At 31.9% G+C, this 13,771-nt stretch overlaps 3 protein-coding genes across 3 annotated transcripts; all 3 read left to right on the forward strand.

The window, feature by feature from the left end:
* Positions 1-1,102: 1,102 nt before the first annotated feature.
* Positions 1,103-5,898, forward strand: Bm2524 (structure-specific recognition protein 1, putative; the record flags this gene model as incomplete). Its single annotated transcript, XM_043077337.1, has 17 exons — positions 1,103-1,153; positions 1,406-1,591; positions 1,728-1,833; positions 1,970-2,166; positions 2,313-2,407; positions 2,547-2,682; positions 2,823-2,926; positions 3,004-3,132; positions 3,223-3,340; positions 3,533-3,636; positions 3,741-3,810; positions 3,923-4,052; positions 4,312-4,472; positions 4,780-4,977; positions 5,069-5,196; positions 5,374-5,467; positions 5,848-5,898. The coding sequence occupies 17 exons, from the start codon at positions 1,103-1,105 to the stop codon at positions 5,896-5,898; spliced, it is 2,058 nt and encodes a 685-aa protein (XP_042933271.1).
* An 862-nt stretch (positions 5,899-6,760) lies between these two features.
* Bma-rps-28 (40S ribosomal protein S28, putative) lies at positions 6,761-7,393 on the forward strand (the record flags this gene model as incomplete). The annotated part of the gene is made up of 2 exons (XM_001895129.2): positions 6,761-6,835; positions 7,268-7,393. The coding sequence occupies 2 exons, from the start codon at positions 6,761-6,763 to the stop codon at positions 7,391-7,393; spliced, it is 201 nt and encodes a 66-aa protein (XP_001895164.1).
* A 444-nt stretch (positions 7,394-7,837) lies between these two features.
* On the forward strand, positions 7,838-13,728 carry Bma-elpc-2 (LD47515p, putative; the record flags this gene model as incomplete). The annotated part of the gene is made up of 19 exons (XM_001895130.1): positions 7,838-8,035; positions 8,226-8,319; positions 8,626-8,733; positions 8,885-9,112; positions 9,187-9,257; positions 9,359-9,428; positions 9,834-9,980; positions 10,278-10,450; positions 10,669-10,791; positions 10,873-11,019; positions 11,325-11,395; positions 11,479-11,584; positions 11,751-11,901; positions 12,028-12,158; positions 12,369-12,546; positions 12,776-12,903; positions 13,012-13,115; positions 13,252-13,389; positions 13,611-13,728. 19 exons carry the CDS (start codon positions 7,838-7,840, stop codon positions 13,726-13,728), a joined length of 2,484 nt encoding a protein of 827 aa, XP_001895165.1.
* Positions 13,729-13,771: the final 43 nt, after the last annotated feature.

A 13,771-nucleotide genomic window follows, 5' to 3' on the forward strand; every position in this document is an offset into this window, starting at 1 on the left:
AATTGCACCTGTTTCAAAGAGTCAAACCTCGGGAGTGTACATTGAGCATTCCTACTAATAGTGCAACTATTTCAACCGGTGAGATAATTTTTTCATAACGTTCTCCGTCCTATAATTTAGTTTTATTTTTCCCGGCTTTTTTCTCACCCTTCTCTAGCAGAGAGGAAGAAAAGTGGTAGGAAGAGTTGTTGAGGAGTGGATGAGAAAGATAGTGGCAAATTAGATGTCGTGAGGAAGAGAAGAAAAATAGTGAGTGGAAAACATGAGAGAGTGGTGCAAAAACTATGACAGAGTACAAATCTCTGTTAGTGATTTGGAGCGAAAAGAAAAAGAGGAAAAGTGGATGAAGAACGAGAATGATGAATTCTCTAATTTGTTGTTGTTTAGTAATCTTGTACAGTAAGTGATAGTTACTGTTACTTGTGTAAATGTCATCTGCAGTTTGTTTATTTTGTTTACATTGACTAATTTACATATTTATTTGTTTATTAACATTCATATGTGCACATACGTTATTTTGTTTTTTTTGCGTTTATCTATTTACTTATATTATTTGTTTACTTGTCAATTTTTTTTACTTCTTTCAAAGTTGTAGTACTGTGATTCAGTCATTGTTATGCAGGATAATAATTAAACAGAACATGATTAATCATAACTCAGTCTAAATGTTAGTTAAATTTTCCTCTCATTTTCTTGTTAATGATAGTTAGTGATAATTATGGGATCTTACGAATTACTTGTTTTTTTTTTTTTTTTTTTTCTCATGTCTTTTTCATCACTGATTGTTTTCTTCAACTGTTTGTTTTTTTTTTTTGTTTTCTATTTCTAAAGTTACCCAAAGTAATTATACGTGTTTTTTTTATTTTATTTTATTTTTTTGTTTTCGAAGTACTTTAGAACGTTGAGAATCAAACTGTTCTTTTTCAGATTTAAATTAAGGATTTTTTTACCAAAAGATCCTTAATTCAAGTTTGAAAAAGTTTGATATTATCATTACTTTGCAGGCATTAAAAGGATGGGATTATTTAACTTCATGTAATGCATGTTTTGTTAATTTTTCTCAGTGTTTCGCTGATAAGTTTTCAATTTTTTAAATTTCAGTATGACAGAACTGGAATACAACAATATCTATCAGGAATATATGGGCTTAATGGTAATCATTTTTTAATATAATTTATCGGATAGTTTATTGTTGAAGATGTACACGAGCATAGGTATGGGATATGTATTATATAAATGGAGCAAACATGCGAACAGTAAGTAGTACATGTGGACAAAGGAAGTTTGAAAATGTCATTTGCATTTATATAAAGTTGAATTCACTTCATCGTTGAAGATCCGAGGAATTAAAATTTTGATCATTTTGTGAGATTTGTTAGCCTTTTTGTTCAATAACTTTTTGTAGCATCAAGGACGCATAAAACTGAGCGATTCGCAAATAAACTTTAAAAATATCAGAAATAACCGACTACAAGCCATTGATTCATCAGAAATCGAAAAGATAGATTGGATGCGAGTTGGAAATAAGCCTGGCTTACGAATATGCATGTCTTCAGGAATTCGTCATCGTTTCGGTGGATTCGCTGAAAAGGTTTTAGCAAGTTTAATCTTTATATGGCGAAAATGTTCACTCTAAAGTTTTGAGGGGCACTCTTTTTTTTATTTTTATTGACAGTGTTTCTTTTGTATTTTCCTGTTATTTAATGGTCTGAATTTTTGTTTTATAGGATTTTGAGGATATTAAAAAATTTGCTCTTGATAGGTGGAGTATTGATGTTGACCAGGTTGAACAGTGTATCAAAGGCTGGAATTATGGGAGAGCGGAAGTGAAAGGTTATTTTGTTTTTTATAATTGTCTGATTTATCGTCTCAGATCTTTTTAAACTGCTTTGGTTTCTTGGCTTCTTTTGAACTTCAAAATACTACATCTTTTAAAGCGACATTTCAATTTGATTCAAATTTGTTGTAGGGCAAGTACTCGAATTTGAAGTTGATGACAAGCCATGCTTTGAAATCCCACTTAATACCGTAAGCAATTGTACTGCCGGAAAAAGTGAAGCAGCTTTGGAATTCCACCAAAATGATGATTGTTCTGTATCACTGATGGAAATGCGTTTTCATATTCCGACAGATCCAGATGCTGATGAAGATGTTGACCCAGTGGAAGTATTTTTTTGCTTCATTTGTGCATAAGATTAATTTTGTCCTTTAACATAATTCGAGACTTCTTGTTCGATTTTTTACAGTATGATTTTTACCAATTTGTTTTTATGTTTTCCTTTTTAGGTGAGAAAATATACTTTTTTTTACAGGAATTCCGACGTGCTGTAATGCAGTATGCTGGAATTGAGACAGAAACAGATCAACCGGTAGCGATTTTGCAACAGATTCTGTGTACAACACCTCGGTAATAAAATTTCGTTTGCTTTCGAAACTTCAGTGAAGACGGGATTCGAGCAGTATACTGTCTGATAAAAGAAACTGAAATGTATATAACAGTTTAGATCTCTAGTTTATTTCAAAATCATCAATTAAAATATTTGCAGTGGTCGGTACGACATTAAAGTGTATCAGAACTATTTGTCGTTGCATGGTAAAACGTACGATTATAAAATTCCAATTCGTACAATAATGAGGCTATTTTTATTGCCTCACAAAGATGGTCGTCATATGTATTTCGTGGTTATTCTTTAGTTATTCCGTCTTTTTTTTTCTTGATTTCTAGGTAGAAATATTGCTTTTTACTCAAAAAGGATTAAACATGTTGTTCTTGTTGTACTAAATTCTTTATTCTTCGATTTGGGTTTGTTTTCACATTTAAGATCAGCTTGAATCCACCGATTCGTCAAGGTCAGACTCGCTACCACTTTTTGGTTCTTGAATTCTCAAAAGACGAAGAGGTTGATTTGGACTTAGGTCTTACGTCGTGAGTTTTCCCATACTTTAATGCATCTTTGACATAATTTTCATCAAACAGGAATACAATTTTATCAATGTTTTCAGTGAGCAACTGAAAGAGCAGTACAAGGGGAAACTGGAAAAACGAATGAGCGGAACTGTGTTTGAAGTTGTATCCAAGATATTTCGGGTTATGGTTGATATGAAAATAACCGTTCCCGGGAGCTTTGTTGGGTACGTCTATTCCTAGAATTATTCATGTTTTTGTAATTCATAGATATCACTCGAGTATTGTGTAATTTAAAAGTTTGCATGTTTCTACAGGCACTCTGGAACTCCAGCAGTTATGTGTGCTCACAAGCAGGCTTCAGGGTTTTTGTACCCTTTGGAAAAAGGATTTGTTTATGTTCATAAGCCACCGATGTACATTCGTTTTGAAGAGGTATTTACAATTTTTTTAAAGATTGGACAGACTTTTCATCATCACGCAAATTTCTGTGCATTTTTTCTTTCATTTTTTGAGGTTAAAAATATTACATTTTTTTTTTTTCTGAGGAAATAAGTTTCAACAATTCTTAAAATCTTTCTTATGTTTCCTTTTAATCCCATATGTATTAATATGAATAAATTGCAGATAAGTTGCGTTAATTTTGCTCGATCGGATGTGTCAACTCGTTCTTTTGACTTCGAAATTGAAATGAAAGGCGGCAGTTTATTGATTTTCAACAGTGTTGAAAAGTTCGTCGTTTAGGAATGCTTCATACTTTTCAAGTCTTTATGTACCTGCCACATTTGTATGCACAGTTGTATCATATCATGAACTTTCTTTTTAATATTTTAAGAGAAGAATATAATCGTCTGTTCGACTTTGTGAACAATAAGCATTTGAGAATCAAAAATGCGAAGCGATTGGTTTGTTACTGTTAATAAATTTGATAAAGTTCAAAAACTGACTGATTTTTTGGGTAATTCATTATCATTTGAAAGTTTTAACGAAATTAAAAGGGGTTGAATTGTGTTGTAGGATAAACCAACATATACAGAAAATCTTGGTGACAGTGACGAAGAGCTGGATCCATACAAAGAGACGCTGAAGCAAGAAGCAAGAAATAAAGAAGCGGCAGAAAGTGATGATGATACGGACAGTGAAGATCGTCTGTGGTTTTGTTTCTATAAACTTTTAGTTCTTAATAGGAAATACAAGTGCAAGATTATTTGCTTAAAGTGTATTTCAGTTAGTTCTAGTATAGCCCAAGTATTATCTCTCATCTTCATATGATATGTTTAAATTCTGGGTTATGAGTGCCGTTAGCTTCTAAAAATGGTACTGAGATAATGGAAATAATCACTGAGAATTATTTAACTGCTATTCTTTCATTTAGCTTTATCTCAACATTCACGAGAATCTTTTAGATGATTATGATCTCGAAGAAGATTTGAAGAAAAGAAAGCATAGCTCCTCAGAAAATTCAGGAAGTGAACCAGATGAAGAATATGATAGTGATGCCGCTCAGTCATCGGAAAGTGATTCCGGTGATCACAAACGGAAAAAATCACCAAAACCGAAAAAAAAGGTAGAAATCGCTCTTGTTAAATATCTATATTAAATAGTTTTAAAGAAAATTTTGCCATTGATGTTTTAAGGTACCTTTTCACTCATCTTTCTATCGCAAAAGTCCATTTTTATATTCGGACTAAATAGCTATTAATATTCTAATAAGTTTTTGCGAAACACCTTAGCGATATGGATGAAAGTGCAAAAAAAATGTTTCACGAGAGCATTGAGGAAATTCATTTCATTTTGCACCCATAATTACGTATATGCAATAACAGACGAGGATAAGTATATAAAGTACGTGTTTTAACTACGGATTTTTGTAGGATTTATCGAAATCTTCAAAAGGTAGCAAGCGAGAAAAAAAGAAAAAGGATCCAAATGCTCCGAAAAAGCCGCAGTCAGCGTATTTCATTTGGTTTGGTGAAAATTACGCAAGCTTTAAAAAGGAAGGAGTCTCTGTGACGGAGGCTGCCCAAAGAGCTGGCAAGATGTGGAAAGAAATTGATGAGGAAACTAAAAAGGTTCTTTACTTTTCGAGATGCTTTATAAATTTAAATTTTGGAAGGATTCTTTTTTCACTAATAACTTAGACTTGATTTTTTTTTTTTTCAGAAGTATGAAGAAAGAGCGAAAGAAGATAAAGAAAGATATGCTCGCGAGATGAAAGAGTATATGGCAAATGGAGGACCTGTATCTTCAACTGCATCAACAACTAAAAAGGCAAAAAAGCCAAAACCAGAGTAAGCAAATCTCTTCTTTTGCTAAGATTACAATATTTATAAACTTGTAGAACAAAAGGCTATGATTCTATCGACTTTTAGCTTTGCCATTGATAAACTCGTGAATTTTGATTTCTGGAGTTTTTAGAAGCAGTATTTTCATCTTTTTGATTGATTTTTCTTGCGAATTCGTTTTAGTTCGCCTGTGAAGCTGAATTCAAAGACGAAATCAAAGGAATACATTAGCGATACAGATAGTAGCAACGAGTCAAAGAAGGATAAAGAGAAGAAGGTTCATTAGTTCACACCATTCGATTGTATATACTCTGTCAAGTTACTGATGTGACAGGAATATGTTATGATAATTAAAGCTTAGATAGGGTGCAACCGAAGTAATGGATTTCATATTTGTTGATTAACATCCAGAAGCTGCAATTTAGGTGGCAAATATCGTGCAATGAATTGTAATCGTTGAAATAGATTTATGATCATTTGGAATACTTATTTGCTTTTTGTTCACCCTCAAAGAACTGTTGAATCTCTGAAAAAAAAATGGATTAATTGTTCATTTATTTAGAGAATTGTAGTAATTGTTTACTTCCTTAATTTCGAAAAGACATTTCTGTCTCCAGTTGAATTTATTAAAGCGAGAAGTAAATCAGTCTATTTCAGGACATCAAATCGGAAAGCAATGATAGCAGTAACGAAGGTGATGACTCATAGAAATAAATAAGCGGCCGATCTCATTAATTAATTCCATTATGTGAAACCATTTTGAATTGTTATGTATTTCCATATGTATAAACTGCATGCAGCATCCCCAACATTCATACAAAATCGGTTAAGACTTTCATGAAATATGGAAAAAAATCTGCGTAAGCAGGAGAGGAAAGGCAAATTAATATAAGTATTGGTTCTTTCCAAACTATGATTTCTTTTATCATTGTAATGTGTCGCAAATATTTAAGCTTTCGTTTCAAAACGAGGACTAAATCTTTTGCGCTCTAATTTGGCATTGTTTGACGGCAAGATAGATTGGAATAGTCGTTTGCATTAGACTATGATTCGAGGGTTAACGGGCCACTGTTATTATTAATTTTGGTTTAGGTTCGTTTTATTAGTATATGAGGAAGAGGTGGGGTCTGTGTGTTGGTTTGTTTGTGGTTTTTGGTTAGGAGTTATGGTTGGAAGAAGAATTTGAATAGTCACGAGAAGTGCCGAGTAAAATCTAAGTGGAACGATGTTATTGTCGATGTTGGCTTACTTATTTGCTAGGAACATTTTATTGAAAAGGCAAAGGGGTGCATGATGGACTGAAAGTTTGATATAATAATTTTGTATATTCTTCTTTTTTTGTAATTTTGTATATTCTTTTGTATATTCGCATTTATTTTGTTGTAGAAGATGTGAAGGATGACAGAAGAGTAAGAGGAAAGAGGAGGGGGATGTTGTAATTTAAAAATATCATTCGTTACAGATTCAGTTTTATAATGAATGGTCGATCATATAGCGATGTTTGAGATTCTTTAGTGTTTATTTTTATTTGTATGACATGTATTTACAGATTAGCTTATTTTGTTGTACAATGGATAAACCAGTAAAATTGGCGAAAGTGACGAAGATTCTTGGACGTACCGGTTCACAAGGGCAGTGTACACAGGTTTGGTGACGTTTTTATTACTTATTAGTGGCAGTTATAAGTTAATTGGAACTACGGAACGAGTTTAAAGGATATGAAATGTAGAGCATGAGCGATGAATATGGAATGACAAGTGCTGAAAGATATACATGCAATAATAAAGGTAGAGTGGAAGTGGTTGGAAGAAATTAAAGGAAAGATGAGGAAATTTTAAATTCAACAGAAATTTAAATAACTGTATTTCAAATATTTCTAGAATTATTATATTTCTTCAAATTATGATTCAGATGTTTCTCGTTATCTCCTTTTATCATTTGTGCAGTATTGTTTACATGCGTTTTTATCGCTTTTGGATTATGAAGCTTGTTTGTAAAATCTGGTTTACCTTAGTACTAGTTGTGAATTGAACATAACGATATTCTTGAATTTGGAGGTAAGTAATTCGAATTATAGGTACTTGTTGACTTCATAGACGATCCTTCAAATCGGTCAATTATCCGTAACGTAAAGGGACCAGTTCGAGAGGGTGACATTCTAACATTGTTGGAAGCAGAAAGGGAAGCCCGTCGACTTCGTTAACCTTATTGTTATAATTTTTGTTTCTACAATGAAATTTTTGGAATAAATAGTATTTTTCAACTCATTCTCACTTATTACTGTTACACAGACATAGAATGATCCTTCCCATATTTCGTTTTTTAAAATCATTATGTTTTCTTTCTTTGGTCTTAAAAAGAAGACGGATTTTTTTCTTTTATGCTAATCCTGGCTATCCGCATTTGATTTGTTTTCGTTGGTTGTGAACTGGGAAAGAGCAAATAAATATAGCACCAAAAACAGGAAAGAGCTGTAGTTTATTGATACTAGTGGAATTGTATTAAAATGTAGGATGGAACTGGATGATTGAATGCAGTATAGATGTAGACGGGTTGGAGGACGTTGTCTGTTTCGTAGCATCATAATTTAGGAAAAGGAATGTGTGAGGAAGGATGACGTATGGAATAGAAAGAAATTGTGGTGATCATGTTGTGTGGTAATGCAGAAAATATGGACTGCTTGCTAGAAATGGATCAGGCTGATAAAGAAGTGTCAGAATGCAGGGTCGACATCACTTTTATAGGTCGAGGATGCCAAAGAAGTACGAAATGCTTGAATTGGTCAAAAGTTATCAATGTGGTGGCATTTGCTTCAGCGGGAGATATTTGTTTTGTGATTCCCGAGGTAATGAATGATATGTGCGGTTGTTAGCACATTCCTAATCGTCAATTTTAGCTTGATAATCCCAATAAGTGTTGCATTATTGACATTTTTATCCCTTACGGTAATGCTAATTTTATCCTCCATCCCCTTTACACATTATTTTTAATCCATTTGTTTTTTTTTGGGCTAGTGAGGAACAAAATTTTTTCAGCAAAATAACCGATGTATAGCTATCAAACATGCGGTGAAGGCTCATGATTTTCCAATAACTTGTTTGAGATTTATTTCATGGTATCAGTATAACAGTAAGTTATTTAACTATCTTGAAAATGATCTGTCTTACTTAGAGACTAAAAGTCCAGTTTAAATTTTTGATGATAAATGCTTAATTTGTCAGTATTGAAATAACAATTCCATATATCTTTTTAGAACATATTCAGTTTATTTTTGATTCCAGAATGTAAACATATTTAGAAATTTGAATTGAATATTAATCAATATGAGAGGAAAATTTTTTTCTGTAGACCATTCATTGACATAATCTTTTTCATTTTCTGTTACGGAAATATGTAAGAAATGTCTTCTGTAATTGCTGAGATACGAATTTTTAGGTTTTGGTTTGGATTATCTCATAACTGGAGCAGCTGATGGAACTATTCGTTTATGGGCTGTGCAAATATCAAACAAAACAGTTGTTGTAAAGTTAATCAGTAATAGCGGTAAGGCATAAATTTTTTTCTGAACTTTTTACAATTATGATTATAACATTTAAGATGTTTATGGTATTTTTCTATACTAACATTTGATATCTGCAATGGATTTTGGAGCTTTTAGAAAATGTAAAAGTCATTTTGAATTTTCCTTTTTAAGGAAATGTAACAACAAAACGTCCTGTAAATTGTTGTGCTGGTGCAGCATTTAGCGAAGCGTATCAAGATATTGCCATTGTGAGTTATGCTATTCCGGATGGATCAGTAGTTGCTGAACAGATTGCTATTGATCGAGTGTCTTTGGAAGAAACAGAAAAGCGAAGCTATGAGAGAATCATGTTTCAGCCTGCCTTGATAGTTTCTGTTGCTGTTCAGATCATATCGAATGGTACATTTTTGACTCCATATTTCGTCTTGTTTTCCAAATAGTATGTATTTTTATAATTCTGAACACTTTTACAGATAATATATTGTTCATTTTGGGAACAACGAGCAATAATGTTGAAATTATTTGTGCCAAACTTGCTTTTATTGTAAGCTTTTTTATGTTATTTATTGAATTTTTTCATATTTTCCTTCATATTAGTTGGTGTTAATTTATTTTTATTTGACATATTTTTTTCTTATTTTTTAGTCTTCACAACTGCGAAAAGCCGTAACTCTCCAAGGTCATACTGATTGGATTACCAGCATAGATATTCGAGGTGAATTTTAGTAATTCTTCCTTACACGAAGAAGAAAAGTGGCTTCATCAGTTGAAGTAAAATCAGGCTTTTATATGCTCTATTTTATTTACTTTCGTGAGTAATCATTTTCAGCGCTTTGTGATACTATTTGACTATTTGAGATTGGACTAAGATCTTAAAATATTTTAATAACACTTCAATAAGTTACGCCTATTATTCACAATAATGCAGATTTTTTGTTATTTTGACGGTAATAATTTCTGCTAATCCTATAGGATTTGGCAGAAGGAGGGACCACAGTTGAAAAAATTCCGTAGCGTTTATGAAATAGTTTTTCTCAAACTTAAACATTTCTCATATTTCATTTTGTTTATAATTTTTATTGAAAGTAAAATTAATAGTGTTATTTTTTTCTGCTTTTAGCCTATGAAAATGATATTTGGTTAGCAAGTGGTGGACAAGAAAGCATTCGTATTTGGCGTTTTGAATTACTTCAGGGGAATAAAATGCGTGTTAATAGCGATACTCAATTAAAAGCCCAATTTACCTTATTTGATGAAGAAACTAAAGGTCCTTTCATTTTTAATGATAGTACAAGGAATGAATTCTAGACAGATAAAGTTCTTATTTACTTTTGTTAAATATCATCGTTGAAGGATATCAAATGTGAACTATTACAAGGACTGACACAATAACTCGTAATGATTGCTTTATTATTACTGATCCTTTCTCAATATGGTATTTTTTGATAGTGAAAAACTCGAGTGAAAGAAACTATAGATATTAAAGTATATTGAAATATTATATTATTAGTAAGGAAAACTCGAGCAAAAGGGAGATAAAATAAAGTATATATTGTCTTTTTAGTTATCACTTACACGATAAATGTCACTCTGCAAGGTGTTTTAAATGCTCATGAAGATTGGATCTGCTCAGTGGAATGGCATTCAAGCAAGCTGCAATTGTTAAGTGCGTCAAACGATAAAACAATGATTATATGGGAACCGTCTGAAAGTGCTGCTGGATTATGGTTCGATTCTGTATGTTGTTTCTATATTTTAGAAGTACTTCATAAATTTGAATGTTATTTTATCTAATGATTTTAATTTATATGTGTGATGCTTGAGATAAAGAGGAAAAATAAAGGAAAGAACGAAAGAATATATAAAAGGTAGAATGAAATGAAAATAATACACTTTATTGATATATTCAATTTTATGTGGATCAGTTACTGTTAAATTTAAATAAATAAATTTAGGTATGTGTAGGCGACGTTGGTGGACAAGCAGTCGGTTTTTTTGGGGCTTGTTTTTCTCCTGATGGTTACGCGATCCTTGCTTATTCATATTTTGGTGGCTTTTGTTCATGGCAGATAGAAAAAGTAAATTTGCAAATTTAAGACTTTTAAAGCATAACTTTGTAGTGAGCGATCTGAAAGATATTCTTAAATATATATTTAAAGGAAGGAAGTAGCTATTGGAAAAGTGTTCCAACTTTCGGTGGACATTCTGGACAGGTCAGAGATATCACTTGGGATCCTACCGGAAGTTATTTGTTATCATGCTCACACGACCAAACTACGCGATGTTATGCCCCTTCCGCGAATCATGTCTGTTTATTTGCTCTAATTATCATAGATATAAGTTTCCCATCAGATACAAAATGGAAATCATAATCATAATTATATTGGGCATTTTAAACTGATATTTTTTAAAGGATTGCTTCAAGAATAATATCTATCCTTGTGTTATCAATTTGAATATTCTTAAATATTTTACGAAGGTGTCTTAAAGGTCTTTCTTGATTTTTTCGAAATCTTTTTATTAAAATAAAGTTATCAAAAAATTAAAAAATAAAATCATTAATTGAGATGCAAATGAATGAAAAAAAAATATATATATTTGAAGTTTACAGGGCGTAATAAGCGAGATTGCACGACCACAAGTGCATGGTTATGATTTGACAAGCATCGCATCTATTTCGAGGTATGTATCTATTAAAACCATAAATTTATAATTGAACTTATTTCCTTCTTTATTTGTATTTAACTTTATTTACTGTATTTTAGTAGTCGCTTTGTTTCTGGTGCTGATGAAAAAATCCTTCGCGTTTTCGCTGCACCGCGTAATTTTGTCGAAACACTCAAGGTTGTTTCAAAGTATGATTGCCAGAAGGTGATTTTTCAACTTATTGGACTCATAGTATGAACTATTGTGGAACTGATTATATTTCATCAGTTTAGTATCTTGATTTTAGGCTTTTTTTTCTCCTTGAAATCTGGAAGAAAATTAATAAAGCTCTGCACAAATCGTTTTCTTCACATATCAAAAGTTTTTGCAGCTATTTCCGGATCCCACTCAAATTGTAGGATATAACGCAGCTATCCCAGCGTTAGGTTTATCAAATAAGATTACTAGTGTTGTAAATATTGAAAGTAATGAAAATTCCTCAGCTGATGATACAATAAATCAGAATGTTCCTTTCATGAAAGGTTAGTTTTCTTGTTGGTTTTTATTATGAATTGTTAAAGCTCTTTGAATAATTTTTATGAGTTAATGTCATACTGAATCCTTAAACTTTATGAAAAATCATTCGACTATTTAACATCGGGCTTCAGGAGTACCTATTGAGGAATGTCTGATGCAAGATACACTATGGCCAGAAATTCACAAATTATATGGACATGGATTTGAAGTATTTACTGTTGCATCAAATCATTCCGGTACACTCATTGCAAGTGCATGCAAGGTTGGTGAATTCATCCTTACTGTCATGTTTAAAATTAGTTCTTATCAAGGCAAACAGTATTTGAAATTTTTGCAAACATGAAAAAGGAGCAGCTTTTGTGATAAAATCTTGGTTTATATAAACTCTTTGAATTTGAATGTTCGAAGAGATTTCACAATTTTACTGAATCATGCAAATTTATACGATGAGCTAAAGTTACAGTTATTTTAGGCAAGTCGTGTCGAAAGCGCCACCATCATTATATGGGACAATAAGGAGTGGAGACGTCGATGTGAGCTACAATGCCATAAGCTTACTGTAGTACAATTGGCTTTCTCAAACAATGATTCCTTTTTGCTTTCTGTTTCCCGTGACAGAACTTTTGCTATTTCGGTCCGATCTTTGCAGGGTAATAAATAGTTTGTCCTAGGAAATATCCCATCTATATTTGAATATGGTAGTGAAATAATAAAACAACAACACTGACTTTTTTTTTCAAACCTTAATTACACATTTATACAAATACGCTGTTTTAGTTCTCGATTCTCATCTACGATGGAAATAAATATAAGAATTTGATCATGAAACCATTAAATTGCATTTTTCAACTTTAAAAGTTTGACTGTGACTTTTCTTAGATCCTTTTGAATGGAAACTTCAGTTGACATCAGAGCAGAAGTTTAGTAAAGTGCATTCCCGTATTATTTGGTGTTGTGCGTGGACTCCAGATGATAAATATTTCGTGACTGGAGCACGAGACAAAAAGGTAATATGTCGAGCAGTTAAAGGTTTTTTTTATTCACGAAATATCACTTTTAGCTGATTAAGATCAAAATTCAGTATTAAAATTTTAAATCATTTTGAAAATTTGCAGCTATGTCTTTGGCATTTTGATGGCGATGACATCCAACTTATTGCGGAAAGGAAACATTTGTATGCTGTTACAGCAGTAGATTTTGCACCAAAATTGTGGAATAAGTATATATTTCTTCTTCCTCCAAATCATAAAAATCATTTGGTTATATTATTGTAACTTTTCAACCTTTCTAAATTTGAAAAAATAATTGTAGATAATACAGGTTACAGTGTGTTAGGACTCTACTTTCAATTTCAGACATTACATTCTGGCTGTCGGTTTTGAAAATGGTGAAATCGAAATTGAAAAATGGAATTTGCGCCAAAATGACATCAATACTAGTGATAACTGCTTGAAGCGATGGTTGGCTCATTCACAAACGATAAATAGGCTGAAGTAATTGTTTATTATTATTATTGTTACTATTTATTATTACCACTAATTATTATATTGTTAAGTTCTTAAGGCGAAGGAAAAAAGTAATTTCTAATAAGTGATTCTAATTCGAAATTAAACAAGTAGTGCAAAACTAAATTCTATCATAGTTAATTGAAATAAATATATCTTATAGAAGTCGATTTGTTACTAGATGATATTTTAGAAAGTTTTTTCTTTAGGTTTCGTCCGAAACAAGGATCTTGGTTATGTAATGGTGATGTAAATATTCATATTTGGGAACTTGCTTCAGCAAGTAATGATCATTCTGTCGTAGTTCATCAGTTAAATTTGTTGTAAGCAGGCTAATTTGTTAAATGAATTGTCGTAATGCTTAGTAAGT

This window comes from Brugia malayi (genome assembly GCF_000002995.4).
Source record: "Brugia malayi strain FR3 genome assembly, contig: Bm_v4_Chr1_scaffold_001, whole genome shotgun sequence".
Classification (NCBI taxonomy): Eukaryota; Metazoa; Nematoda; class Chromadorea; order Rhabditida; family Onchocercidae; genus Brugia; species Brugia malayi.